Source organism: Chlorocebus sabaeus, chromosome 10 (assembly GCF_047675955.1).
Source record: "Chlorocebus sabaeus isolate Y175 chromosome 10, mChlSab1.0.hap1, whole genome shotgun sequence".
Lineage (NCBI taxonomy): Eukaryota > Metazoa > Chordata > Mammalia > Primates > Cercopithecidae > Chlorocebus > Chlorocebus sabaeus.
Window position 1 is genome coordinate 118,797,597 of NC_132913.1, and position 18,864 is coordinate 118,816,460.

The 18,864-nt window shown below is 44.1% G+C and overlaps 1 protein-coding gene across 9 annotated transcripts in view; it reads left to right on the forward strand.

The window, feature by feature from the left end:
- Positions 1-18,864, forward strand: part of ARMC9 (armadillo repeat containing 9) — a 177,307-nt gene that overhangs the window by 65,049 nt on the left and 93,394 nt on the right. For all 9 annotated transcript variants that reach the window (XM_038001389.2, XM_038001390.2, XM_038001392.2 and 6 more), the window contains 5 exons: positions 6,323-6,413; positions 8,253-8,376; positions 11,927-12,066; positions 13,681-13,757; positions 17,336-17,410. In XM_038001389.2, the coding sequence (XP_037857317.2) occupies positions 6,323-6,413; positions 8,253-8,376; positions 11,927-12,066; positions 13,681-13,757; positions 17,336-17,410 (507 nt within the window). The remainder of the gene's footprint in view (positions 1-6,322; positions 6,414-8,252; positions 8,377-11,926; positions 12,067-13,680; positions 13,758-17,335; positions 17,411-18,864) is intronic.

Genomic DNA, 18,864 nt, shown 5'->3' on the forward strand with positions numbered 1-18,864 from the left:
GAATTTCACTCTAGTCACCCAGGCTGGAGTGCAGTGGCATGATCTCGGCTCACTGCGACCTCCATCTCCTGGGTTCAAGTGATTCTCCTGCCTCAGCCTCCCGAGTAGCTGGGATTACAAGCATGTGCCACCACACCTAATTTTGTATTTTTAGTAGAGACGGGGTTTCTCTATGTTGGTCAGGCTGGTCTTGAACTCCTGACCTCAAGTGATCCACCCACCTCAGCCTCCCAAAGTGCTGGGATTACAGGCATGAGCCACTGTGCCTGGCCTGGTTTATTTTTTTAAGAAGAAATGAGCTGCTGGGTGCAGTGGCTCACTCCTATAATTTCAGCACTTTGGGAGGCCAAGATGGGCAGATCAGGAGGTCAGGAGATCAAGACCAGCCTGGCCAACATGGTGAAACCCTGTCTCTACTAAAAATACAAAAATTAGCCAGGCATGGTGGCACATGCCTTAATCCCAGCTACCCAGGAGGCTAAGGCAGGAGAATCACTTGAACCCGGGAGATGGAGGTTGCAGTGAGCGGAGATGGCACCACTGCATTCCAGCCTGGTGACAGAGCGTCTCAAAAAAAAAAAAAGAAGAAGAAGAAATGAACTGAACCCTTGAACACTTTTACACTGCTGGTGGCAATGTAAATTAGTACAACCACTATGGGAAACAGTATGGCGATTCCTTAAAGAACTCAATGTAAAACTACCATTTGGTCCAACAATCCCACTACTGGCCATCCACCCAAAGGAAAAGAAGTCATTATATGAAAAAGACACATGCCCACACATGTTTTCATTTTGCAGTTACAAAGATTTGGAACCAACCTAAGTGCCCATCAACAAATGAGCAGATAAAGAAAATGTAGTATATATACAGCATGGGATACCACTCAGCCATAAAAAGGAATGAAATAATATCTTTTGCTGCAACTTGGATGGAGCTGGAGGCCGTTATTCTAAGTGAAGTAACTTAGGAGTGGAAAACCAAATATCATATGTTCTTACTTATAAGTGGGAGCTGAGATTTGAGGATGCAAACAAAAATGTTATAATGGACCTTGCACAGGTGGCAGTGTTCACTGTACCCAATGGGTGCACCAAAGACTCAGAAGTCCCCACTAAATAACTTATCCGTGTAATTAAAAACCACCTGTACCTCACAAACATGAAATAATTTTTTTTTTTTTTAAAGAAGAAATAGGCTGGGTGTGGTGGCTCATGCCTGTAACCCCAGCAGTTTGGGAGGCCCGAGGTGGGTGGATCACTTGAGGTCAGGCGTTCGAGACCAGCCTGGCCAACATGGTGAAACCCTGTCTCTATTAAAAATGCAAAAATTAACCAGGTGTGGTGTGCGCACCTGTAATCCCAGCTACTTGGGAAACAGAATTGCTTGAACCCAGGAGGCGGAGATTGTAGTGAGCTGAGATTGCGCCACTGGACTCCAGCCTGGGTGGCAGACTGAGACTCTATCTCAAAAAAAAAAAAAAGAAATGAGTTGAAGTTCTCTTAAGATGTCAGAGAATCTGCAGGGCAGAAAGACTCCCTGTCCAGCATGGGTGCTGTGTCACTATGGGACCAAGGTAAACTAGCCTGTACAGATAGGAAATTGAACTCGATCCATTCCTCTTCCGTAGTGGTTCTCAAAGTTTAATGTGCATTGTTATCTCCTGGAGGTCTCATTAAAACAGATCTCTGGGTCCCACCAACAGTTTCCATTCAATAGGTCTATGGTGGGGCCCATGGATTTTCATTTTTAGCTGAATTCTTAGTTTCTAGACTTCATAAATATCCCCCTTCATATCTCTAAGCATCTTACCCATTTTTAAGTGTACAGTTCAGTGGTATTAAACACATTTATAATGTGCAACCATCATGTGCCATCCATCTCCATAAATAACTTTTTTCATCTTGTAAAACTGAAACTCTGTAGCCATTGAGCAATAATTCTCCGTTCCCCCCTACTCCAGGTCCCTGGCAAATTCCCATTCTACTATCTGTCTCTATGATTGTGACTTCTCCAAATAGCTCATATAAGTAGGATTGTACAGTATTTTTCTTTTTGTGACTGGCTTATTTCACTTAGCCAATGTCCTCAGATTCATCCATGTAGCATATGTCACAATTTCTTTCCTTTTTAAGGCTAATATTTCATTGTGTGGATGGACCATATTTTGCATATCTATCTGTTCCTCCATCAGTGGACATTTGCATTGCCTCCACCTTTTGGCTGCTGTGAATAGTGCTGCTGTGAAGTGTGCATGCTCATCCTGACTGTTGTGTTAATCTGCCCCTTGCTTTTTCTTTATAGTTTTCCCATCTATATAGATGTCCTGCATAATACAGCATTTGCTTTTGTGCTGAGTAGCAAGCACCAGCCTCGCTCTGCAAGGAAACAGGACTGTGCCCATGTTAGATGAAGTTAGCTAGGAGAAGATGGCATAAACCAAAGTTTGGGGTGACATCTGGACATAGCTTCCCTGAGCGCTTATTGACCCCCTCCGGGAACATTGGTCATCAGAGGTGGGAGACAGTCCTGGGAAACATAGAGCATCTGGCAGAATTGAAAGGCTGGCCAGGTACCACTTGTCCAACAGCAATATTTATTTATTTTTTAATTTTTTGAGACTGTCTCGCTCTGCTGCCCAGGCTGGAGTACAGTGGTGTGATCTTGGCTCACTGCAACCTCTGTCTGCTGGGTTCAAGCAATTCTCCCACCTCAGCCTCCTGAGTAGCTGGGACTACAGGTGTGTGCCACCATGCCCAACTAATTTTTGTATTTTTATTACAGATGGGGTTTCGCCATGTTGGCCAGGCTGGTCTCGAACTCCTGACCTCAGGTGATCCGCCCGCCTCAGCCTCCCAAAGTGCTGGGATTACAGGCATGAACCACTGCACCCGGCAGCAGTATTTATGCCCAAGGGCAATGGTGAGCTGCTCTGTATTTTGTCTCGTAAGCTCACCTGATCTCCTCCTAGTTCTCAGGGGTTGATCACTTGAGAACACTTCTGTGGCAGTAGAAAGACTATTCACAGCTAATCCACAAAGCAGGGCATGGAAAGGGGAGCTGGAACTTCACTAGCATATGTTCAGGGTTATCCAAATGCAGATGAGTCTGGGCTCGTCTCACCAGCTATTTTGTACTCTGTTTAAAAATTAGGACATGGTGCACTACTTTGAAACACGGGCAGCATTTACTAAAACTGAATACCTGTGTCCTAGCAAAGCCACTCCTAAGTAAGCCCCAACCAAAACGTGCCCATATGTTCGCTAAAAAACATGCAAGAATATTCATAGCTGCACTTCTAGAACCAAAACACTGGCTGCAACCCAAATGTCCATCAGCAGTAGAGTGAATACCTGTGATGTATTTGTAAAATGGGATACTTCGAGCAATGAGAAGGAATACAGCAGAGACCCTGGGTGAATAGCTCAAACATATTGTTGAATGAAAAAGTCAAACATAGGAGAATATATAATATATGGTTTCATTTATCAAAAAATTTAAAGCCAAGCAACATGAATCTATGATGTTAGAAGCCAGGAGAGAGGTCACCCTTGGTTTGGAATGGGGTTCTGGAAGGGCTTTTGGGGATGATGGTCATGTTCTGTTTCTTGATCTGTTTACTAGTTAGCCACATGTTCACTTTGTGAACACTCATCAGGCTGTACTTGTGATCTGTGCAGTGTCCTGTGTAGATGCTATACTTCAACAAAAATTCGCTCTAAATTGGTGTAATGGTAACAGGCATCTTGGGGACGACAGCCTTTGATATGTCGCCCTCTTGAATCAGCTGAGTTTAGTCTGGAAAACATTCTGGTGCATAGCTGCTGTCCAGGAGTCTCTTCACCAAACGTGTGTCGATTGCTTTCACCTCTTTCCTGAATTGGATCTCTGTTTCCAGTGTCTGATATTATCTTACTTCTTGACTTGTTCTCTCGGTTGGTGGAACACATCCTTTAGTTAATCGCATCTAGAGAAAAAGTGCACAGGGAATATATATTTTGAGATCATATATGGTCAAGAAATGTCTTCATTCTTTGTATAGAATCCAAGATTGTAAATAATTTTCCTTCAGAATTTTGAAGACATTACTCCATTGTCTTTTAGGTTCCAGTTTTGCTGTTCAGAAATCCAAAGCCAGCTGGGTAGGGTGGCTCGTGCCTATAATTCTAGCACTTTGGGAGGCCGATGCAGGAGGATCACTCGAGCCCAGGAATTTGTGAGCAGCTGAGGGAAAAAAAAAAAAAAAATTTAAATTAACCAGACACGTTGGCATGTGCCTGTAGTCCCAGCTAACTCAGAAGGCTGAGGCGGGAGGATTGCTTGAGCCCATGAGGTTGAGGCTCTGAGCTGTGATCACACCACTGCACTCCATCCTAGGCAACAAAGTGAGACCTTGACTCAAAAAATTTAAAACAGAAATCCAAAGCTATTCCAATTCTTTATCTTTCATATGTGACCTGTTTCTCTCTCGAGAAGCACATTGAATCTTCCCAGTTTCCCATTGACGTCCTTCATGAGGTATATTTTAATCCATTGTTTTGAGCACTTTGTGAACCCTTTCCAATCTGACAGCTTTCATTTTGGGAACTTTTTCTTGAGTTATTTTGTTGAGGATTTCTTCCTTCTGTTTTCTGTGTTCTCTCTCTGAATGTTGAACCTCCTGAACTGGTTTTCTATTTTTCTTATAGTTTCGCTCATATTTTCTACTTTTTGTTCCATTCTTTGGGAGATTTCTTTTTTTTTTCTTTTTTTTTTTTTTTGAGACTGTCTCACTCTGCTGCCCTGGCACAATCTCAGCTCACTGCAACCTGTGCCTCCTGGGTTCAAGCAATCCTCCTGCCTCAGCCTCCCGAGTAGCTGGGATTACAGGTGTGTGCCACCACGCCTGGCTAATTTTTGTATTTTTGTAGAGATGGGGGTTCACCATGTTGGCCAGGCTGGTCTCAAACTCCTGACCTCGAGTGATCTGCCCGCCTCGGCCTCCCAAAGTGCTGGGATTATAGGCGTGAGCCACCCTGCCCAGCCTCCCTAGATTTCTTCATCTTTATTTTCTGACCCTTCTGTTGAAACTTTTATTTCCTTTTTGATAGCTTTCTCTTGTTTCATGGATATAATACAGTTTCTTATATCTTAGAGGATGTTAGTGATGAATTTTTATTTAATTTTTAGTTTTCTTCTCCCTGCACAGTCTCATTTACTCCAAGCCCGCCCCCGCCCCATTTGTTTTGGCCTCCTGGTAGAAACTTTTCTCAGATGTCCAGTGGTCCTTGATGATCTCCTAATGAGAGATTTGGAGTGAAAGGGACTACAAAGCCATTGAGTGTGATGGTGGGGCCTGTCGATGGATAGCTCCATCCAGGGGGATCTGGGTGAACCGTTTGCTGGGAACCTCTGATTTCATGGTCTCTAGTTCTTTCTCCTTGGGCTGGTCATTTCACTGTGAGAATAGTCTTCTAATCTTGGGCCTAGAGGGAAAGGGTCTGGTTGCCAGGGTCCTGGGAGCCAAGTTTTGGGGTGGCCCTCTGTTCCACATTCATTCTGCATTTAGACACTAACCCCCCTCTCCATTTTGTTCTAGAACCCCTGCAACCCTTGCTCTCCTCTGCCTGGTGTCCCCCATCCACAGACCCTTTATGTCACCTTCACAGGGGAACACCCTCTCCCCTGCCCTGTGCTGAGAGATGCTCAGGACTCACATGAGTGGGATCCAGCTGCTGCTTAAACAACTTCCATTCATTCCATTCCATTTATTTTTCTTCAGCTCTTAAGCCCTTTGAGGAGTGAGTAATGGAAACGGTAATTCCACAGTGCCCGTTGCTGCCTTGAGATTTGGCCTTCTTGGGCCTGCTAAGCCTCTTGCCATGCTGCATTCCCGCTTCCAGAATTGTGGCGTTGTTGTTTCTCGTGCTGTTCTCTCTGTCCTTGGCAATTATCTTTTTTAACGGTCCATTTATTGTAATTTTACTGTGGTTTAGAGGGAGCCAAATTAGGCATGTGTCTTGGATCTGCCATTCTAACCTGGAAAACAGCAGCAACGGTAACAGCAAACAGGACTGCTTCCTTTGCGCCAGTCACTGTTCTGAGGGCTTTGTATAATTAATTCATTTAATTTGGAAATCTGACTTAACTTATTTTTGCCAAGTCTCATCAAATTTCAGCTGGAAATCAAGGCTTCCAGATGAAATGTTTGGCTTTAGTCTGTTTATTTCACCTCTAATAAGTTCAGTCAGAGGAAGAGAACTACCAGACCCAAAGAGGAGACATATGTTTATCTCTCCCTTTTCTTAACCTTGTTGTTTTTCCTCTTGACTTTTTCCCCCAGAGGTGTGTGCTTCAGTTGCTGCACTCCAAGAGTGACGTGGTGCGGCAGTACATGGCCAGGCTCATCAATGCTTTTGCGTCACTGGCAGAAGGTGAGACATCAGCTTTGCTTCAAAGAGAAGAGCTTGGTCGCATTGGTGTGCTTTTTCCTTTGAAAATGAGTGTTCCTCCCAAGTTTCTTGGAGATGACGCTTCCTCAGTTTGTTACTGTTTAATTTATCTAAGGTCTTTTGTGAAAATTGTTGTCATATTGCTTTCATTTATGTCAGAGCACATTTAGACAGTTTTGGGGTTTATTTTGTAAACCTCCCGGTTTTATTTTTTAAAGCTTTCTGGTTTTGTAATAAAGCAACATTTTATATTGCTTTCAAGTATATCACAGGTAATGGATGCATTTTCTATAATTTCCTACTTAAGGCAAAATACGTGAAACAATTACGGCAAAATAAGCTTAGTGAAACAAAGCAGACGCCAATAAACACTGCACCATTTCCTTTGGAAGACTATGACCTCTTAAATCAAAGGATTTGAAAACTCTGAAAATAACATGCCCCCATAACTGAATTTAAAATGATTTTGCAAAGTGCCATTATCTTCCATAAGTTCTTATTTATTTGAGCTCTTTATAATGTGAATAAAGGGAGTTTTCAAATTATGAATACATGATACTCCAAAACTTTGTTCATTTGTTTGTTCATTCTTCCATCCTTTTGGCAGACATTTATGATACGCCAGGATATGTTACTGAGGACCATTCATATGATAATACTGTTGAAACTTATGTCTGAAATTAACATCTTCCATATCAATTCAGAAGTCCATAGCAGGCTAGTGACCGTTCTGGGCTTATTACAGGGTCCCAGGTATGGCATCTTGCTTCTTCTCCAGGCCTTGTACAGAGAGTTTGGACGGAAGCATTCCTTGGCTGCCTCTGTTGTGAAGACTTAAGGGCTCATAACACACACATCTACCCCTCTTTTCTCCTTGTAGATCTGACTGTTGGGTTCAGGATTTCATGGAAAAAAAGGACAGTGCTCCCCACAAGAACACAGCAATGAATTATGTTTAGCTCTCAAGAAGAGTGGTTTTTCTAGTCATCAGATATTTCATTGAATAAAACCAACTTTTGGAAGAAATATCTTTTAATAAATTTTGTGGGGGTTTTGTGTTTTTTTTTGTTTTTGTTTTTGTTTTTGTTTTGAGACAGAGTCTCACTCTGTCACCCAGGCTGGAGTACAGTGGCATGATCTCGGCTCACTGTAGCCTCAACTGCCCGGGCTCAAGCAATGTTCCTCCTGCCTCAGCCCCCCAGTTAGCGGGGTCAACAGGTGTGCATCATCATACCTGGCTAATTTTCCTTAGTTTCTGTGGAGACGAGGTTATGCCCTGTTGTCCAGGCTGGTCTCCAATGCCTCGGCTCAGACAATCCACCTGCCTCAGCCTCCAGAAGTGCTAGGATTACAGGCGTAGCCACCTTGCACAACCAGTACGTTTTTGTTTGTTTGTTTGTTTTGAGATGGAATCTCGCTCGCTCTGTCATTCAGGCTGGAGTGCAGTAGTGCGATCTCGGCTCACTGCAACCTGCCTCCCAGGGTCAGGCAATTCTCCTGCTTCAGCCTCCCGAGTAGCTGGGTTTACAGGCACCTGCCACCACACCCAGCTAATTTTTGTATTTTTAGTAGAGACGGGGTTTCACCATGTTGGCCAGGCTGGTCTCGATCTCCTCAGGTGATCTGCCTGCCTCAGCCTCCCAAACTGTTGGGATTATAGGTGTGAGCCACTGCACCCTGCCCAGTAAGTTTTTTAGAACATAAAATTACCCAAACTCTACTGTGTTATATGCAAAGTAAGTTTTCATGGAAAGTGGTTTTGTAGCATACCAGATAAATTATTTCTGTCTTTCACCTGTTTCCTCTCTGGTGCATCATCAGGTCGCCTCTACCTTGCCCAGAACACAAAGGTGCTACGGATGCTGGAGGGAAGACTGAAGGAGGAGGACAAGGACATCATCACCAGAGAGAATGTTCTTGGGGCCCTGCAGAAGTTCAGCCTCAGGTAATGATTGTGCAGTAGGTCACGGCGTCTCCTGTGAGATCAGATTGAGTTAAAATTCCCATGGCAACCCAGGAGGTAGATAGTATTTTTCCACTACACTTTGGAGAGGTTGGATGACTCTCTAAGACAGAACTAGAAAGCTTATCTCTAATCCACTAAACTATCCTGCTTGAGGCTGCTGGAGATGGAGGAAGACATTTTCAAAGCACCATTGGATTTTCCTAACGGACATTATTGAGTGCCAGCCATGCAGGATTGTGTCTCGGGGCATGTGCAGGGCTTAGAGACAGATACATGAATCAGACCTGATAGAGCATCAGCCCTCAAGTTACTTCCAGTCCCCTATGGGAGCCGTACACGTGAATGCACATCCCAGCAGAGTGTCAGAGGCAGTCCTGTGGAAGTCAGGGTTAGGGCCTCCTGACCTTGTCCATGATCCCAGCAGCCCACCCCATGGGCTCAGCCTAGACCGTCATGACTTGGAGCCGATGGGGCTGGGCTAATTTCTATATTTTTAGTACAGATGGGGTTTCATCATGTTGGCCAATCTGGTCTTGAACTCCTGACCTCAGGTGATCCGCCCACCTCAGCCTCCCAAAGTGCTAGAATTAACAGGCGTGAGTCGCCGCACCTGGCCCCATAGTCGTCAGTTAACGGCTTTGTTGAGATGTGTTTACACACCATAATATTCCCCCATATTAAACATACAATCGAAGGATTTTTAGTGTATTTACAGAGTGGTACAGTCATCACCACAATCCAGGTTTAGGACATTTCCATCACCACAAGAAGAAACCTCATACCCGTTTATAGTCACCTCTCATTCCTACCCGCAGGCCCTGGTAGCCACGAATCTGCTTTCTGTCGATTGACTTGTACTGGACGTTTCATATAAATGGAATCATGCAGCGTGTGCTCTTTTGTGACTGGCTTCTCTTACTTAGCATCGTGTTTGCAAGGTTCATCTATGTAGCAGCATATGTCAGGGCCTCATTCATTTTGTGGCTGAATATGATACTCCATTATGGCTACACCACATTGTTTGTTTGTTTGTTTTGGAGACGGAGTCTCACTCTGTTGCCCAGACTGGAGTGCAGTGGCGCAATCTCAGCTCACTGCAACCTCCACCTCCTGGGTTCAAGCAATTCTCCTGCCTCAGCCTCCTGGGTAGTTGGGATTACAGGCGCACACCACCCCACCCGGCTAATTTTTGTATTTTTAGTAGAGATGGGGTTTCACCATGTTGGTCAGCCTGGTCTCAAACTCCTAACCTCGTGATCCACCCGCCTCGGCCTCCCAAAGTGCTGGGATTACAGGCGTGAGCCTCTGTGCCCGGCCCACACCAGTTTGTTTGTCCTTCAGTTGATCGGCATTTGGGTTGTTTGCATTTTTGGCCAATATGCATAATGCTGCTGTGAACGTTTCAGCACAAGTCTTCATGTGGACATATGTTTCCTTTTCTCGTGGATTGGCGTCTGGGAGAGTAATTGCTGGGACATATGGTAATTTTTTCAGAGTTTTTATTCTCTCATGATCACCTGAAGTTCTCTTTGACTTTCTTGAGAATTCTCGTCCCTGGAGTCTTCAACTTTTTTCTGTCGGTCCTCTTCTGAACACACTTTCTTCCCATCAAATGTGGTTAACATTCGACTGACTCACAAATAACCAGAAGCCTGCAAAGTGAAATGGTCTAAGCATGTGTGTGTTTAGTGGGGGAAGGAGTAGGTGTTTGTATCTACTATTTGCCAACTCCCTGCTAATGAAAATTCTTTGTTCTAACTGTATGAATTGAAAAGAACTGTAAGTGATCTGCAGTGTCATTACTTCCTCAGAGCATACAAACACTTCATTTCTGTTTGTTTATAGAGAGAACTTTGCTCAGTGTTGACCATTTTGGGGAAGTTTTTAGAAATTCAATAACTATAGTTAAGTAACAGATATAAGATATGGTGAAAAAAATACTTCCTCCTGGTAGTGCAAATATTTACTGCCTGTTTATCTTTTCCTCCAAATGATAATTTAAGCTTTTTTGTTCTGTAAATGTGCTTAACCTTTTTGCAGTTTTCCCAAGTCTCTGCAATAAATGGAGAAGATAGCTAGTTACCAAGAGAGTGCAGTCTTCACCGTATTCTAATAAGCCACCCTGATTGGGTCAGTGTAGTGTTTAAGAACAGGATGAACAGATAAACTGGCTCTGCTGTTCTGTCCTGAGCAGTGGTTTCGCCAAAATCTGCTCATCAGGAGATGTGCAGATCTGGCTTCTCTGTGGTATGTCAGTTTTCTACTAATCCAGATGGCATCTCATAATGATACCACACTTAGTCTCAGCAATTCTTAAGGCTAACCTGATGATATTCACCATCACACATTTTGATGGGGTATTGAATTTTGTAGGATTCTACACCTGGACTTTGGGTGGAAAATCATTCCTTATAATTTGCATTTACCAGGTCATTAAACTACACTTACTCTATAGAAATGTGAATCAAAATGATGTTAAGCTAGGCTTTTGCTCCTCCTTTTTTTCTTTATTTTCATGCAGCCCAGAGTGCCTAGACCTGGATTACAGAGAGTTTAGGTGAAAATCTATTTGTCAGCTGGTGCAGTGGCTTATGCCTGTAATCCCAACACTTTGGCAGGTTGAGGCGGGCGGATCAGCTGAGCTCGGGAGTTCGAGACCAGCCTGGCCAACATGGAGAAACCCCATCTCTACTAAAAATACAAAATTAGCCGAGTGTGGTGGTGCATGCCTGTAATCCCAGCTACTTGGCAGGCTGAGGCAGGAGAATCGCTTGAACCCAGGAGGCAGAGGTTGCGGTGAGCCTAGATCATGCCATTGCACTCCAGCCTGGGCAACAAGAGCAAAACTCCATCACAAAAAAAAGAAAAAACCTATTTGTCAAATAAGTATTTCTATGGTCCTGTTTCCTGAGTTAAGTAAACCAAAAGCTACCAATGAATATTTATTAGATATTTGAAGTAATGCTCTGCTAATTTTAAATATTGAAAAGGAGACTTTCAAAGTAGGAGACCTCCTTACTGCCTTATCTTTATTTAAACCCTTAATAAATATCCCTGAAATGTAAAGAATTTTTGTTATTTCAATTGTATGAGTTTAACAAAAATATTCCTCAGAGTCTGTGTCTTCAGTAAGTTTGTCTTTTCTGATATGCATTCACATTACTGTTTCCTCTTTTTTTTTTTTTTTTGAGACAGAGTCTTGCTCCATTGCCCAAGCTGGAGTGCAGTGGTGTGATCTCAGATCACTGCAACCTCTGCCTCCTGGGTTCAAGCAATTCTCATGCCTCCCAAGTAGCTGGGATTACAGGCGCCGCCACCATGCCTGGCTAATTTTTACATTTTTAGTAGAGACGGGGTTTCACCATGTTAGCCAGGCTTGTCTCCAACTCCTGACCTCAGGTGATCCATCCGCCTTGGCCTCCCAAAGTGCTGGGATCACAGGCATGAGCCACTGCACCCAGCCTACTGTTTCCTCTTATATGAAACGTTTCTTGGCAGTTTTTATTTACAGTAGGCTGTTTCTTCCCAGGCGCCCCCTGCAGACAGCGATGATTCAAGACGGCCTCATCTTCTGGCTGGTTGATGCTCTGAAGGACCCCGACTGCCTGTCTGACTACACGCTGGAGTACTCGGTGGCTTTGCTTATGAACCTCTGTCTCCGCAGTGCAGGTCTCAGCCCCCCAACCCTCATTCTATTGTAAGAAGGGGAAGAGATCTTGACCTTTGAAGCTGGGTTTCTAGTGAGCATGATGTGGTTTGCTTTTAGTCTCGTAGAAAACTAAAAACAGAAAAAAGAGTGGAAAGCATTTCCAACTAGGTATCAAGCTGTTGAATCCCTGAAGACAAAATCCCTTCTCACTCTGGAAAAAATGTCTTGTATATATGTAGTGCCCACATTAAGAGGAGACTAAGTTCATTTACATTTTTCTTTATTGCATTGTTCAAAGGTAGGCAATTAAGAATATGATCCCCTTTTCTGAAGACAAAGAAGTGTGTTCCCAAGATCCTATAGGATTAAGCTGGCCGCAGTAGCAATGACACTAAACCACACTTCCTGCCTTGAATCACACGCTTTTCCCTGCCCCAGCCCTGGAGGTGGAGGTTCTCCTGTGGGCATAAGTCATTTATATACTTGATCAGTCATTTATATACTTGATCACTGAAGGCAGTGATTTTAGCTTTTCCAGGTACAGGTACTATCTCATTTCAGTTGTTACCTGGGATGAAAGAAGCTTCTTTAGAAGAGATGCCAAGTCTAGGCTTTGGCTTTCCTCAGCCTGAGCATCCAGTGTTTGGAGAGAAAGGCCCCCTGGATAAATAGCTGACTCAGGAGTACTTGTTGGAAGCATCTTCACCTCCGTATACTTTGTAGACTGAACCACGTAACTGTGTGTGGTTGACTGAGTAAATGACTATTATTTCAGTCATTTTAAAGAATAGCATGTGCAAAAAGTCCTAGCTTTTTTTCTTTCTTTCTTTCTTTCTTTTTTTTTTTTTTTTTTGAGATGAAGACACGCTCCGTCGCCTAGGCTAGAGGCAGTGGTGTGATCTTGGCTCACTGCAACCTCTGCCTCCCAGGTTCAAGCGATTCTCCTGCCTCAGCCTCCTGAGTAGCTGGGATTACAGGTGCCCACCACCACGCCCGGCTAATTTTTGTATTTTTAGTAGAGATGGGGTTTCACCATGTTGGCCAGGCTGATCTTGAACTCCTGACTTCAAGTGATCCACCCGCCTCGCCCTCCCAAAGTGCTGGGATTACAGGCATGAACCACCACTCCCAGCCAGAAGTCCTAACTTCTAATACGTTGATCAGATTAGAATTAGCTTTTCTTCATCATCACCACCTTATTTGCGGTGATTTTTATGATGACGTTTATAGCTACTAAAATGCCTGTATGGTCTTCGTGATGCTGGTATCCGTGCGTGGGAGGGAGAACATTGCTCTATAATGTATTGTGCTTTCACAGAAATGACTCGCTCTGTGCTCTGACCAGAGTAATAGCCACCACTTGGGGTGGTTTACTGAGCACTGAGATTGTATGCTACACTGAGTCCTTTACATACATTAGTTTATTTAATTTTGCATCACCCTTTGAAGTAGGCATGAATAGTAATCTCTGTTGTAAAGAGGAGGAAACTGAGGCCCAGACTGGTTATGTGACTCACCTGCGGTCATACAGCTCATGAGCAGAGGAGCCAAGATTTGTCCCCAAGTCCACGTGACCCAAAATTCTGCTTCTGGGTTTAGACGTGTCATGTTTAGCTTTGGTTTGTTTCCCACAGGGAAGAACATGTGTGCCAAGGTGGCAGGCCTCGTGCTCAAAGTCCTTTCGGATCTTCTTGGCCATGAAAACCATGAGGTACTCATTCAGCACTGCTGGCCCTGGGCTCGGGGGATGCTGCACTGGGGACCCAATGCCTGTGACCCCACAGGCCCACAGCTGGCCCAGGATGGTTGCTGTGTTTGAAAACTGTACATGTTCTCCCTCCTCCGGGGATTTTCATAAGCAGCTGGAAATCTTTTATAATTTTTAGAATTTTGGAAGTCAGAAGCAGGATGTTGTTCTTTCTGTCCCCGTCTGCTTGGCCCACTGGCCTGTGCCGGGCCCCTCTGGCATTGCTTTTTCTCATCATCTAGTCCCCAACATTCCTCCCTCACGTGCCACTCCCTTGGTATGTTTAATGTATCTCTGTGGATGTGGATGGAGCCTTAAAAGAGATATGATACTGTGTACATGTGTATTGAATTTACAGAAATAGATTACCCTCTAGGTCTCATTCTGTTGATGGCTTTTCCCCTGTGTTTTTAGGACCTTTCTATGTTGCTTTACATATGTCTAGTTCATTAAGTGTCACTACTGCAAAATAGCCCCTTGTTTGCACCCCTGCCATTCTACTTATCCAGCCTGTACACTTTGGGTGCCTCCCACTCTCTGTTGCCACAGCAGCCCTCAGTGGACATGGCCGCACCTGCCCCTCGGGAGCCTGTGCCAGAGCTTCCAGGGATGCGTAGACACTCATCACTGCTGGCTGCCAGCATACGTCAGTTTCAGGTCACTGAGTCCTGCCAAATCGTCCTCCAGAACGGCTGTACTAGTGTTTGCCCTCACCAGCGTCCCCCAACACCTAGTGTTCTTTTCTAAGTTTTCAACCTATGGGCCTCAAGCTCTTTTTAAATAAAGTAGAGGTGTGGGTAAACAAATTAACAAAAACAAATAATCAAATATGATTGTTCTCTCACTTGCCTTCTACAAATGCCATTGCAGAAACCATGGCCAAGCTTCAACAAAAATCTGACCACTTTAGACAGATGAGACCCAGGGGTATATCTGAGCAGGATACGATTGAGTACCACTTGGTTTCCACACATCTGTTCCCAATTATTTCTTTCTTTCTTTTTTTTTTTTTGAGACAGAGTCTCACTCTATCATCCAGGCTGGAGTGCAGTGGTGTGATCTTGGCTCACTGCAGCCTCCGCTTCCCAGATTCAAGTGATTCTCCTGCCTCAGCTTCCCAAGTAGCTGGGGTTACAGGTGCCCACCACCACGCCTGGCTAATTTTGTGTATTTTTAGTAGAGACAGAGTTTCACCATGTTGGCCAGGCTGGTCTTGAACTCCTGACCTGGTGATTCACCCACCTCGGCCTCCCAAAGTACTGGGATTAAAGCGTGAGCCACCACCCCCGGCCCGTCTGTTCCCAATTCAAGCAGACAGCTCCCACTATGGTCATTCCATTCACATTTTACAATAGCCCTATTCACTGATTGGGGTGACTTCTTTAGCTAGTGGATGTTTGGTGGCTTTGTGACATTCACTTTATATTTTAAAACTAGTGAGCTCTTAACTACTTCTAGGCCTGAATGAACTCTGTTCCTCACTTTATTCAACTCAGGCAGGTGAAACCAGTGGGAAACATATTCTTCCATCTCATAATAAAGGTTGGTTTCAAGTACTGGAACCAATATGTCTGCTCTGAAAACTTAATAAACCAAAGGATTCTAATCATATCATTACCTGTTACGAATGCATTGGCTTTGAAAATGAGCTGGATAGGCCGGGCGTGGTGGCTTACGCCTGTAATCCCAGCAATTTTGGGAGACCGAGGCGGGAGGATCACTTGAAGTCAGGAGTTCGAGACCAGCCTGACCAACATGGTGAAACCCCATCTTTACTGAAAATACAAAAATTTGCCAGGCATGGTGGCATGTGCCTGTAATCCCAGCTACTCAGGAGGCTGAGGCATGAGAATCACTTGAACTTGGGGGATGGAGGTTGTAGTGAGCTGAGATTGTGCCATTGTACTCCAGCATGGATGATAGAGTGAGACTCTGTCTCAAAAAAAAAAAAAAAAAAAAGTAATAAAAAGAAAATGAGCTTGAAAAACAACATATATATATCTGTGTGTATATATATGTGTATATATATATTTTTTAGAACCAAGAAATGTGTTTACTACACTGTAGTAGTCATGATCTTGAAAGACAAAACCGAAATAAAGAAAAAGATGCACATAATTGACTATATGAACATTACATTTTTTTATTGGAAAAAGATGCCATAATCAAAGTCAAAAGATGAATGAAACCCCGAGGAAAAGTTGTATCACATGTGACGAAAGTTTAATGTTCCTAATAGATGAAGAGCTGGTATAAATTGGTAAGTAAAAGTCAAGCAATCCAGTCGAAAAAAAGGATAAAGGATATGACTAGACAGTTCACAGAATCGTGCTGCCCCAGAAATGTGAAAAGATGTTCAATCATGCTAGTTCAATCGGGAACTGAAAATAAAAGCTGTAGGATGTCTTTTTTTACCCATCAGCTTGGCAAGCGTTGAAAGTGCTAATCAAGTCCAGTGCTGAGGGAGGGCAGTGGGAAAGGAGCCCTCCTCCATTGCTGTGGCGGGCAAAGCGTACAGCCTGCTGGAAAGAGAACTTGCTTATCAGCACCTGCCATGCTCTACGCCAGGTGTGTGCAAGTAAAACATGGGTCGTGTCCTCAAAAAGCTCAGAATAGAGGGGACATAGTATGAATTTAAAAGGATACTGCCTCCAGTGCTGTAGTGGAGGGAGGTACAAGAAGTGGAAGTGAGCACCCTGTCTGGGGGCAGGGAGGCAGGAGTGAGTTCAGGAGAGCCTTCCCAGGAGACGTGTCTGGACTGAGTTTTCAAGGTTCATTGTATGTGTGAAGATCATTCCTGGCAAGGTGAACTGCCAGAACCTGGCTGAGACATGGAACAGCCTGGTAGGGGGCATCCCTTAGGTAGTATGGACACTTTGTGGTGGCAGGGAGGGAGAAGCAGAGGGGATGAGATAAAGGCCACGCCTTGAAGATCCTGTGTGCCACACCAAGGAGTCCCACCTTTCCAACTGGGCTTTATGGAAGATTTCTGAGATGGAGAGAGGGATGATTTGGCCCATACTGTAGAATGTTGGGAGTGATCTGATGGTTACATTAAAGGGTGAATATTGAGGGTAGAGATACTGGTTTGGAGATCTGATGTAGCCTAGGTCATGGGCAATGATGTCTGAACAAGGACAGTAGCAGTGGATATGGAAAAAAGGGATTCCTATCAAAGAGGCTTAAAGACTGAGCATTGGAGACTGAATAACAACCACAAAAAATCAATGGTGACTCCAGAGTTTCTAGCCTGAGTGATCAGGAGGTTAAAGGTAACTTTAATTAAGCAATGAAATGCAGCAGGAGTAAGCTTTGGGAGGGAGTGACAAATTTGGTTTTAGACTCAGTGGTAGCTGTCACTTGGACATGCAGATGGAGATGTCTGTCACTTGGGAGCATACATCCTGAAGCACAGGAGAGCTGCGAGGATGGGAACACCCACTCTCCCCATTTGCCAGATTGTTCTGAGGTGTGGTGTTTGATATAGAGTTGTGCAGTATTTGAAAACTTGCAAATAACTGGTTTTTTTCCTCCCCTTAAAGATACAGCCATATGTGAATGGAGCTTTGTACAGCATCCTTTCTGTTCCATCCATCCGTGAGGAAGCAAGAGCAATGGTAAGAAAACGTGCCTGAGAAACATATGAGCTTCCTTCAGTGCCACAGTTACAGTTCAGAGCTTTTAGAGCCAGACCTCCTCGATTGGGCTCCATAGAAGGGCTGAGATCCTTTACAAACTCCTTGAAATTGTAGGCGAAATGTATATTTGCCATTTCCCGGGAGAGAGTCTGTAGCTTTTATCAGATCCTCAAGGGGATCCCTAACTCCTAAATGGTTAAAAATTAAAGTGTTAAAAAGTTCCCAGCAGGCTGACTTTTGCAAAGTTACACTCTGATGGCAACCAAATGGAAAAGATTATAAAACTGTCTAGGACTAGGTTTGGTTGGTAAATAATAAACTCAGTATTTAGTGTGTATGTTAACACTTGTATGTGAAGTAAAAAACAAACCTCAGGTGATTAGTATCTTATTTTGAAAGGACAAATGTTTCTAGATCTAATCAGCAAAACAGCTAGAGTTTTGTCCTTTTTCTTTCCACCATGTGAAACCAGGTTAACAGTGTATTAAATGCTGTTACGAAAGGCAATATATTTCCACCCTCAAAACACAGGCAAAATTCTCATTGGGACCAATAAAACATTCTTCTAATTGGTTTTGCTTACTTAGAGGAATTGCTAAATCTTCTCATTGATCATTTAAAATTACATCAAGAGTTACACCAGAAGGCGGGGTGCGGTGGCTCAAGCCTGTAATCCCAGCACTTTGGGAGGCCAAGACGGGTGAATCATGAGGTCAGGAGATCGAGACCATCCTGGCTAACACGGTGAAACCCCGTCTCTACTAAAAAATGCAAAAAACTAGCCGTGCGAGGTGGCGGACGGGACGCCTGTAGTCCCAGCTACTCGGGAGGCTGAGGCAGGAGAATGGCGTGAACCCAGGAGGCGGAGCTTGCAGTGAGCTGAGATCCGGCCACTACACTCCAGCCTGGGGGACAGAGCGAGACCCCGTCTCAAAAAAAAAAAAAAAAAAAAAAACACAAGAGTTACACCAGAGATGAAACTGATTTAAGAACCATTCTATGGGATCACACTAAACAATGGACCTTAATTGCCTACTGCTTTTAAATGTCACTACAGAACAGGGGGAAATAAACTTGCTGAAATTCTGCATTATGGTCATTTCAGTGAAAGAAAGGGACTCCCAACCAAGGCAATGAAGAAGAAAAAACATGTAGGCTGAAGAGAAAGAATGGAGGTAACATTCCAAGTGTGAAATGCAGCATGGAGGAAAGACACCAGGGCAAAGGGATGGAGGGGGCGGGAAGTGAAGCCGAGGACAGGGACCATGTGAGGAAGAGTCACAGTTGCAGCTTGTGAGAGAAGGACTGCCCTTAGAGATCCTAGAGCAGGGAGAAAAAAGATGGAAGAGAGGGACAGAGCTTTGGAGACCTATGTGACAACATTAGGTCTGACAGATACCCAATAGGAGTTGCAGAAGGAGAGCAATGTGAGC